The sequence below is a fragment of the Phragmites australis genome, chromosome 12, assembly GCF_958298935.1.
Source record: "Phragmites australis chromosome 12, lpPhrAust1.1, whole genome shotgun sequence".
Classification (NCBI taxonomy): domain Eukaryota; kingdom Viridiplantae; phylum Streptophyta; class Magnoliopsida; order Poales; family Poaceae; genus Phragmites; species Phragmites australis.
In genome coordinates, this window is record NC_084932.1 from 29,945,215 (window position 1) to 29,956,236 (window position 11,022).

The window sequence follows — 11,022 nt, forward strand, 5'->3', positions numbered from 1 at the left end:
TTATCGTTAAAGCTATACGATATTCACATGGGGCAGGGTGACGAACTACGGCGTAGAGCGGCAGCGTAGCAAAGGAGACCAACGACGGCGAGTCGGAGCGTCCTAGTGGTGGCGCAGATCACAAAGCAAATCGGTGGTCAGCCAACGCGCGGGGTGGGCGCACGCGAGAATAGTGCCGATGGCGATGAACATTCATCGAGATCCAATCTGCGTGGATTCGAGCTCTGATATCGCTTGTTAAGAATTGGATCTTAGGAACAAGAGATTGAATAGGGAAAACCCATTCGATCCTGAGTTAAAAAACCATAGGAGACGATGTCTATTATTTTAGTATAAGGTACAAGCTACAAAGGTGACACATATTTACAGACGTTGAGGAGTTATATTGGACTGAATTCTATTTGGTATTTAAGCATAATAACTTAACAAAAATTAACACTGTACTGCTGTCTGCTACTCAACCAGCAGGCATGTGAAAACCGTGCTTGGTGAACCTCGAGCCAGACGTTAATAAATCGCAAACCAACCCCGTCACTTTCTGTTCATAGTCATATATACAGTGAGATTGGTATGTAGAGCCTGATCGATCTGACTGATCGCTGCGATCGATCCACAACGGTGATTGAACGTTGCACAGTATGAAGCGCTGGAGCCTCCCCGTGGCAGCACCAGCCGTCGGCGCCATCGTTTTTCTCCTCTCCACCACGGCCATACGGTTGGCGGCCGCGGCTGCCGTCGAGCACACGTTCGTCGTAAGCATGACTCTTTCTCCTTGCGTCTGATCTCCACCATCAATCTTAGTATCCTACTATGCCATTGAAGTGTTAACACTACCGGATTTCGAGACTTTGCCGTGTGCCTAGGGCACACGGCGAAGGCCTTAAAACACTCGGCAACATGTTTACCGAGTGTAACACTCGGCATATCACTGTCGGTATACACAGTGCCGGTAAACTACTGTTTGCCGAGTGTTTTATATCGTGCACTCGGCAAACATATTTGCCGAGAGCCAAATACGACACTCGGCAAAAAAAAGTGACCTAACGGTGTCAATGCGTTAACGGCCTCTTTGCCGAGTGTCTCAGGGATACACTCGGCAAACACGAGGACACTTTGCCGAGTGTCTCAGGGATACACTCGGCAAACACGAGGACACTGTGCCGAGTGTCCGTGTATACACTCGGCAAAGTGAGCACAGAATAGCACCCAAATAGCACAGTTTGGCGACACGTGCCACGCATTGCCGAGTGTATCCCGTGGACACTCGGCAAAGTGGCATCCAAAATGCCAGATTGAACAGCCTTGTGACACGTGTCCGTTTTGCCGAGTGTAACACTCGGCATAGCCTTGTTTGCCGAGTGTTACACTCGGCAAACTGTTATTTAGCAGGTCGACAATTGATCCATACCAGATTCAAAACTGTCACTGCAATTCAAAACAATATACATATATTTCACAGATTACCACCTTCACATAAACATCGCATATTACGCAAACATCACATAAAGCGTCGCATAAACATCGCATATTACGCAAACATCACATAAAGCGTCGCATAAACATCACATATTACACAAACATCACATAAAGTGTCGCATAAACATCGCATATTACACAAACATCACATAAACCGTCGTAAGTGACACAAACATGACAAATTGTCGTGACAAGATAGCAAAACATAGTCCAAACAAAAAGAAAATGTAGCAGGCCGTAATGGACTCAACACTTGATTACCACCTTAACCTGCATCAATTAAGGAGCAAAAACGCTAATTAAGAAGTATGCATTTGAAAGTAAACAGAAATGGTAAGTATGGATATAGTGTTACAAAAGTAAGTTTTCAAAGTGAGGAGAACAAACCAAAGTGAGGTGGAGTATCAAAGTGCGAACCTCCAGCTCCAGGCGTATTCGATCCCTCTGATGGATACTGCACAAAGTAGATAGTTAGCACAACACTCTATGGTTGTAAGAATGGTAATAATGGTGATTACAAGGTTATAAACTAACTCACAGGAGTGTTTGGAGCCTGTGGAGCAAGTGGACGAGAAGGGGTTGGCATCGGTGGCGGAGTTTGACCCATTGCAGCATAAAGGGGCGTCATCATCGCATACCACTGGGATCGTTCTGCCGCCAGTGTTTGGAGCCTGTGGAGCAAGTGGACGAGAAGGGGTTGGCATCAGTGGTGGAGTTTGACCCATTGCAGCATAAAGGGGCGTCATCATCGCATACCACTGGGATCGTTCTGCCGCCATCCTCTCCTCGAACGATCTCTCTAATTCGTGCCGGAGCCTCTTTTCTTCATCCAGCTGGGCCTACAGTATGTCATCGCAATCTCATCATCATTCCAATGCAAAGCATGTAAAGATAGTGGAGGATGAATGAAACAGAACTAACCTGCATTTCGTTCATCGCAATCCGTGTAGGCTCTGGGCGAGGGCGTATACCCGGACCTGAGCTCGTGCTCTGAGCTCTAAGCTGAGAGAGAGAGGGAGTGGTGGCCGTATCGAGTGTGCCGTCGCCAATCCAGAACCGGCTCGCTCGGATCAAAGTCTGGGCCGTGGACCTCCTTTGCCATCGATGTGTATCCATCCAGGCGAGCCTTGACGTTCTCGTTGGTGTACGCTGAGGCCGGGTCATTCGGGTCATAAGCAACCCCGTGCATCGCCTTTGACTTATGGGCCAAAGCATAAGCCTTGAACTGGGAGAGAGGCTGACCATCATTTTTTGCCGACTGCAACAGAAAAGCAATAACATTCATAAAGGGGACGCCCGCACAGAAATTAAGGAGAACTGAGCTTGGGAACAATAGATGCTATTGCATACCCATCTAGCCGCGAAACCAGTCAGGCTGAGGTTGCCTTGATGGTGTGGCGCGCCAGGCATCAACAATCGCCTTTCCCGGCAAGCATTGTGACTCTCCTCCCACTCGGGAGCGCACCACTTGTCCACGATCACAAACCAGCACGGAAGGTCTCCGGCGCACCACCCCGGAGGCACCTAAATAATCAAGTGCATGATATATAAGAAGAAGAAATTAAGTGTTAGTAATCTAAGGAACAATAAGTTTTATTGTACTTTACCTTCAGGTACTGCTCCCGGGTCAGAGATATGGTCCTAGCGTCTTTTTTTGTCACCTTCGCTCCAAGGTGTTCCGCGTGAAATTTGATCACGGCCTGGACGCGCGCCTCATAGTGCATATCCTTAACAAGTTTCTTGGCAGCTTTGTCGATGACAGCAGCTGCCCTAGCCTCCAAGCCCGGCTCGCATCTAAAAAAATCCTGCATATAGACGCGACGGATCCAGTCATTAGTTAAATAATTTCCATGCGATTAGTATTGACTAATGTAGTGCGAACGAAACTTACCCACAGCTCGGCCTTCACCCGCTCGGCTCTATTGGGAAACACCCTTCCCTCCCGGTCACGGGCGTCTGGCGCGGCTGCATAGTGGGCCCATGTGTATGCCGGCTCGGTTACTCCACCCAAAGTAACCATGCCAGGGAACTTCTCCTTGATCAAAAGTCCAAGGATGCCGTTTACATGGCGTGAGTGGTCACCCTCTCCAACCCTCAGCCAGTTCCTGCACAAGTGTAAAGGCAATTTATTAGTATGTGTTGAAATATTGAAGATACAAAGGCAAAAAAATAATGAGAGTAGAGAGAGCCATTTACTTCTCTCCATCTGGTCGAATGAGCGGGCGTCTAGCCATTGGCACCGGTCGCCTCGGGAGGCTCGAAGGACCACGCAGCCACACACGAGAAGAAGTAGAGCTAGAGCTACCCCCCTGGTCAACCTGCTCCTCCTCTACCTGCTCCTCCTCATCCCCAGACTAAGTCGCAGCCGTAGGTATAGGCGAGTCAGACTCAGACTCAGCCGCACCTAGAGGCGACTCAGTCTCCTCCTCAACAGCAGGTATAGAAGCACCTCCTCCACCCCTGCCTCCGCCTCTCGGCCTTCCTGGAGGTCTTCCCCGGGGTCTCTTTCCGGACTCGTCACCTGCATCCGTGGCTTTCCCCGTCGCCTTTTTGTATAGCGACGTTAACTTCCTCATACCGCCCACCATGCTATGAGAACAAGTAAACCAATTAGTACGGATGTTACAACTTGATGTAAATAAATAAAGCATACTGAAAAAGCATGCTATGAGAAAGAATAAGTCATACAGTTATTACAAATAAACATACAGTTATTAGAAATAATCATCATCATCGAGATCAGCTGGATCATAAGTCTCATCATCACTATCACGCGTGTCGAAATAATCATCCTGATGCTCGGGAGGAGGAATGGCGTCATCACTGTCATTGTCTAAATGTAACCGCTCAAGTAATTACAAGTCCCTTGTATTCTCAACCTTGTCTTCTTCGTCCTCGTCAGCACCAGTTTCATTGTCTACTTCCATGCCCTGAGCTTCCGTCAAGTCGATCTCAAAATTCCCTGCGAGCCCATCTTCTTGAAAGAATTCTCCATCATATGTGTTGGGGTCTATGTTGTAATCTTCATTGTTTGGGACTGGTAGTTTACCGTGTGGCGGTACCTTGTACCGTCTTTTTAATAGCACTATGCAATATTGCCTACTTGTTAATGTTACTTCATTTATCATTGCTCATGACATAAGCCAAGTGATTTCAGTTTAAGCCCGTACATCCTCATGCTCACCGACTTAACATTAATGGGCAAAAATGATACTGTAGTTTTTTGACAGTTTATTTTCATTGCTTTACTCATATCCCAGTTGATTTTTCTTGTCTTCAATTTTTTGTTGTAAATGCAATCTGCCCTGATAGTATAAGAAGGATGTGATGTCGCATATGCCAAGTTGTAACAAGCACTAGTCAAGTAGGGCTAATTCGGAAGGCTAAAATTGGGACATTAGTAACTGTGGCAGGAATGACACTTATGATGCACTCTATGTGCCTGCAAACTGCTTTATAACTACATTTTCAATACTATGTCAACCATTATTTGTTGGACATAAATGGACGTGTAAAGAAACAAGGTACTGCTTATGATTATGGATGTGCATCAACTAAGTGTATGTCAATCTAATCTTCAGAAAGTCATATTTAGCATGTAGTCTAATCATTTTAGCACGTACCTTGCTGATTTGCAGGAGGTCGGAGGGGGGCGGCGCGGCGGGGCGGCTCCAGGCGGCGTCGGGCGGCGGCGTCGGGGGGGGCGGCGCGAGGCGGGCGTCGGGCGGGGCGGCGTCGGGCGGCGTCAGGCGGCGTAGGGCGGCGGCGTCGGGCGGCCGGCGCGGAGCAGCGTCGGAGGGGGGCAGTGCGGGCAGGGCGGCTTCGGGCGGCGGCGTCGGGCGGGGCGGCGCGAGGCGGGCGGCAGCAGCGGAGGGGGATCTGGGAGGAGGGGGAGGGCGGCGCTGGCGGCAGCGGCGGATTGGGCCGCGGGAGGCGGAGGCGGCGGCCGGGGAGAAGGAATAAAAAATCGGAGTAGATCTGTCCCCGCGCGCGACCGGGATGGGAAACCCTATATTCGTGAAATTGCCGAGTGTCTGGTTTTGCCGAGTGTCAAATATAGAACACTCGGCAAAGCGCTTGTTTGCCGAGTGTAAACGCAAGAACACTCGGCAAACACCTGAATTTTTTTTTCTGCTACAAATGCACTTAATGAATTAAAAATAGCAAACGGACCCCAAAAAATACCAGATTTTAACATCGAATATGCTATGATGTATGTTGAGTGTAGAAAAAGTTTCAAGGTCAAACGACGATTGAACCATCACTTCGGCTTCAAACCTGATCCGTTCCCTCTCGAAACAACGATTCTTCCTCGGAGATGCTTCAGTTTCTAAGCATCGTACGTGATAATTTTTGCGAAACCTTCTCAAATTTTTATCACAGCCTCTACGTATCATATTATGATGCTATGGCAAGTCTCATGTTTTTCAGACTTCGTTTGTTTTTTTTAGAATTAGAAAACCAATAAGCTACATGTTGGTGGTCGAGTGTTGCCGCCCAGATGTTTCAAATTTCTTTTCATTTCTTGGGTAAGGCCTAAAAATAGACTCAACAACATGAATATGATTTTTCTACCCATTTTTGTTCATTATTTCATGTGCTTGCAGATCAAATTTGACTTATATCCATTAAAAGCCAGGAAATGCACTTAATGAATTAAAAATAGTAAACAGACCCAGAAAAATGCCAAAGTTTAACATGGAATATTCTATGTTGTATTTTAAGTGTAGAAAAAGTTTCAAGGTCAAACGATGATTCAACCGTCACTTTGGCTTCAAACCTGATCCGTTCCCTCTCGAAATCACGATTCTTTTTCGTAGATGCTTCGGTTTCTAAGCATCGTACGTGACAGCTTTTGCTTCTTTCACTTGGCAAGCATTGAAAATTCCTTCTTTGTCTGGATGACAGCTGGAATGATAATATATAGCAGAGAAATTCCTTTTTTAAGGCGAGCAAGAAGAATTGTCATTCTCCTTTGTTTGTGAGCTCAGCTCTTCACACGGTAGCATCTTTGACACATGTTTAGAGCACAACTGATTCCAAGGGCCGCTCTCAGGAGTCCACATCTGCTGCATCTCAATCTTGAAGCACGACTGAATTCTAACTCCAAGTTCATAATAATATCATCCTTAAACCATACTGCAGTAATACCGGAATCGATGTGTGGCGGCTCTTGGTCGGTTGTTATTACGAGAAAGAAAAGAGAACAAAAGGAAACCAAAAAGAAAATAAAGAAAAAAAATAGTTTGCCGAGTGCCTAATATCGGGCACTCGGCAAACATACATGTTTGCCGAGTGTCCGTTAGATGACACTCGGCAAAGTGGAGACTCACCGTCAGACGCCGAACGGAGGGACACGTGCCACGTTTTTTGCCGAGTGTCCTAATTCGCCAAGTGTTTTTTCTCTTTTTGCCGAGTGCTATTATTTGCCGAGTGTTTTTTTATGAATTTACCGAGTGCCATATTGTTTGCCGAGTGCTTTCGTTGGGAACTCGGCGTAGGTTGCTGTTTGCCGAGTACCCGATATAATGCACTCGGCATACACGTAGGCATTCGGCATAGGCCTCGTTTCCGGTAGTGTAACTAGCATGACCACTTCTTTTTCGATAATGAACTAGAATGACCATCGATGCATGCTTGATTTGTTGGAACACGCATGCATATAGGTGAGCAAGATGAACATGACGCACTTGTGCAAGGAGACGCTGGTCAGCGTGGTGAACGGGCAGCTCCCGGGGCCGGCGATAGAGGTCACAGAGGGAGACTCGGTGACCGTTCATGTCGTCAACAAGTCACCCGACAACATAACAATCCATTGGTAATCAATTGCTTCCGTTGTCCAAAGAAAATAGGCCTACCTACACTTCAAACACAACAATTTTCGCTACAATGGATCCAGTCGGTGTGTCAAGTTGTCAAAATCCAGTTGGTTTGATCCAATCATCCAAGCGCCTAGCGCTAGCAGCATGTTTCAAGCCTTGCGAAATAGCAAATGGATTTCGTTTTTATTTTTTGAATCTTTCTTTTGTGATTTCTGATGCAGGCATGGAGTGAGGCAGCGGCTGAACTGTTGGGCCGACGGAGTGCCGATGATTACCCAATTGCCCATCTTGCCGAACCACAATTTTACCTACCGGTTCGACGTTGCTGGGCAGGAAGGCACCCTGTGGTGGCATGCTCACGTCTCCTGCCTCCGGGCAACCCTGCACGGCGCCTTGATCATCCGGCCGAGAGATGGGGCCGGCTCATATCCGTTTCCTAAGCCTCATAGGGAGATCCCAATCGTTATAGGTTTGTGATTTATTCAACATTTGATCGTCTAAGGTATGAGCACATAGGAAAATTAAACGCCAATTTCTAATTAGGTCCGGAAAAATGTCGTGTTCCTGTGGGAAGAATCGGACTGTTTTTTACTTTGGCATGGTTGCACAACTAGCTAGCAGATGTGCAATGTTTTCGCACCAGGTTCTGAGCTGAACTGTTGTTATTGTGGATTATTTTGATGATGGCAGGGGAATGGTGGGCGAAGGACCTTGCAAAGGTGGGCAGGAACATGTCGCATAGTTGGTTTGATGATTACTCCAGTGCATCCACAATCAATGGCAAGCTTGGAGATCTCTTCAACTGCTCTGGTAATCAAATTATCGGATGTATGTCCATGTCGGAACGATACTTTCTTTTTCACTGAGTAAAGTGCTTCAATTGATCGAACTCTGAAGGCAAAGTGGAAGATGGAGCCCGGCAAGACCTATCTGCTACGAGTAATCAACGCTGCGCTATTCTCCGAGTACTACCTCAAGATAGCCAGGCACAAGTTCACGGTAGTCGCCGCCGATGCCAACTACGTCACCCCCTACACCACGGACGTCATTGCGATCGCGCCCGGCGAGACGGTGGACGCCCTGCTGGTCGCCGACGCGCCCCCTGGCAGGTACTACATGGTCGCCCTGCCCAACCAGGCACCATTGCCTGACACCCAGACCCCGGAGTACAGCACGACAGGGATGGTGCAGTACTGCAACGACCACAGCCCCGGCAATGGCGCAGCAGTGCTGAGCTCAAGCCGCAGTGCCGAAGAAGAAGAAGAAGATGGAGAAGGAGGTCCATCCGGTGATGTGCCAGTAGCGCCTGAGATGCCTGACAAGCACGACACAATTACATCATTCTACTTCCACAGCAACCTGACCAGCCTGCGCCACCGACGGCGCCGCTCGCAGGTGCCGGCGCGAGTCGACGAGAGCTTCTTCATCACACTCGGCGTGGGCTCCATCTGCCGTCCTGGTTATCCGGCATGCAAGAGGAGCGGGAACAGCGAGTCCTTGCTCGTGGCAACCATGAACAACGTTTCCTTCCAGCTCCCCGCGGTGACGACTCCACTGCTAAAAGCTCACTACTACCACACCAACGCCGAGGACACGCTACAAGTACTTCCTGCCAAGCCGCCGAGGGTGTTCAACTTCACCGACCGCGCCTTTATCCCGTATGGACCCAAGGAGGGTCATCTAGAGCCGACGTCCAAGGTGACAATGGCGCGGCGGTTCCGGCATGGCACGGTGGTGGAGGTGGTGTTCCAGAGCACGGCGCTCTTGCAGGGTGACTCCAACCCGATGCACCTACACGGGCACGACATGTTCGTGCTCGCGCAGGGGCTAGGTAACTACGACGCGGCCAAGGATGTGGCTAGGTACAACCTGGTGAATCCCCTGGTCAAGAACACCGTGCTCGTCCCGAATCTTGGGTGGCTCGCCCTCCGATTTGTCGCCGACAATCCAGGTGCGTACAAGTTATTACTGTCAGTTGCATTTGTTTGCAAAGCTATACAATCAGTGGTGGACCCAGCAGTATAGGAGTATTTATTTTTGTTGGTTTAGTAAACTGTAGATATTTTTTTACTGTAGCTCCAGTGTTATTGTAACTAGTAGGTCCTCGCTCCGCCCCTGATACAAATCATAACAAAATGTTGTTTTCCCCTCAAGTCTCAATTTTACATGGTTTTATTTTATGACACTCCAATGGAACCATATCAAAAACTTTTTTAAAGAAACTTATTTCATGTTTATTTGCTTACAAATAATTTTTTAACTTTTCACTTCTTCCGTGCTTTTCCTTATATATGCATCCCTATTTGTCAGTTATCGTTTGGCTGTTGAAGTAGCAACCCAAAATCTAATACTTTGTCTTATACGTTTGTACAGGGGTATGGTTCATGCATTGCCACTATGAATTCCATTTGTCTATGGGCATGGCGGCAGTTTTCGTGGTAGAGGATGGGCCAACATTGGACACATCCCTCCCTCCACCGCCTGTGGATTTTCCGACATGTGGCCATGACAATAACCAGCTGCAAAATGAATTCTACCTCGCAACTGAGAAAACTGAAGTCTTAGGCATAAACGAAGTCTAAAAAAACTCCGACCGGTAGTTTTTCAAATAAGCCAAATAAACCTATGAATCATGAACTTGTTCTTTGAAATAAAATGCACCCGTTCGGTAGGGTGTTGTGCAAGGACGACCTGATATGCGGACAAATAAACTTGCGTAAGGGAGAATTGTATCCATGCTTTTGTATTGGATGTAATATAGGCAGACTGAACCTTGCTTTTGCATAAATAAATCTCTGCCACTTTCCCTAAAAAACCTTATGTTCGTTTCGAGATATTTTAAGCATTAAAACAGATACATCTACGTGGTACTCGTTTCTTTGTGGCAGATGTGAATTGTGATGTTGCTTGTGTGCTAGTGCCTGCTGTTCAACAAACAGGTGGGCCCATGACCAGGAAGTCATGGTTCAGCCTGTAATAAGCATGTATCAGTTTTGATATACATCTTGCAATTCATGTATGTGATTTATATTTTTGTACCCTCTCTATTTCATTATATTTGTTCGCATCCCACCATAGGCACTAGCTAAGGAAGTATCACTACTACCTAAATGATTGTTCTAAAGGACAAATTACAGGGGGATTTTTGGGACAGATTGTAGTAGTTTAGGTACCGTAGTTCAGACCAATTAAAACTGGCTGTTTAGCAAGTACTAACTGTAATAATGGTCTATTACATTCGGTTTTTAATAAGAATCAACTATAATCCATTACAATCAATTCATGTCATAAATTGAATGTAGTAATCGGATAATCCATTTTTAGTGTGACAAGATAAGTACCTTATTTCCATTTAGCTTGATTTCATATATTATAATAAATCTAGATTGGGTGATTAGATGCGGTTTTGAGATGCTCATTTATGAAAGTAGCTATATGTATCTCGTCGAATTTTTGACTTAAAGATAGTTTAGATCTAATTGGTGCACGATTCAGCATACAAACAATGTTGGTTCGTAAAAAAAATAAAATAAAACAAACTATATGCAGGATGCAATTGTGCCAATGCTTTGTAATTGTCTTACTCTATTTACTAAACTCTTAACTTGTTAGACCACTACCCAATTGCTGTATCTCAAAGGTGTTAAAAACATCGAAAGTAGCATTTCATTGTAGCAAGATCAAAGACATAAATCAATCATATCATAATTGATGTTTAGCTATA

At 46.5% G+C, this 11,022-nt stretch overlaps 1 protein-coding gene across 1 annotated transcript; it reads left to right on the forward strand.

Moving 5' to 3' along the window:
* Positions 1–506: 506 nt before the first annotated feature.
* Positions 507–10,114, forward strand: LOC133886178 (laccase-15-like). The gene is made up of 6 exons (XM_062325913.1): positions 507–752; positions 7,143–7,294; positions 7,520–7,767; positions 7,989–8,108; positions 8,185–9,249; positions 9,672–10,114. The coding sequence occupies exons 1-6, from the start codon at positions 639–641 to the stop codon at positions 9,878–9,880; spliced, it is 1,908 nt and encodes a 635-aa protein (XP_062181897.1). The 5' UTR covers positions 507–638; the 3' UTR covers positions 9,881–10,114.
* Positions 10,115–11,022: the final 908 nt, after the last annotated feature.

Coding starts and splice junctions, on each gene's coding strand:
- LOC133886178 (XM_062325913.1), top strand. CDS start 639: ATGAAGCGCTGGAGCCTCCCCGTGGCAGCACCAGCCGTCGGCGCCATC. Junction 753..7,142: donor CCGTCGAGCACACGTTCGTC/GTAAGCATGACT, acceptor GCATGCATATAG/GTGAGCAAGATGAACATGAC. Junction 7,768..7,988: donor GGAGATCCCAATCGTTATAG/GTTTGTGATTTA, acceptor TGATGATGGCAG/GGGAATGGTGGGCGAAGGAC.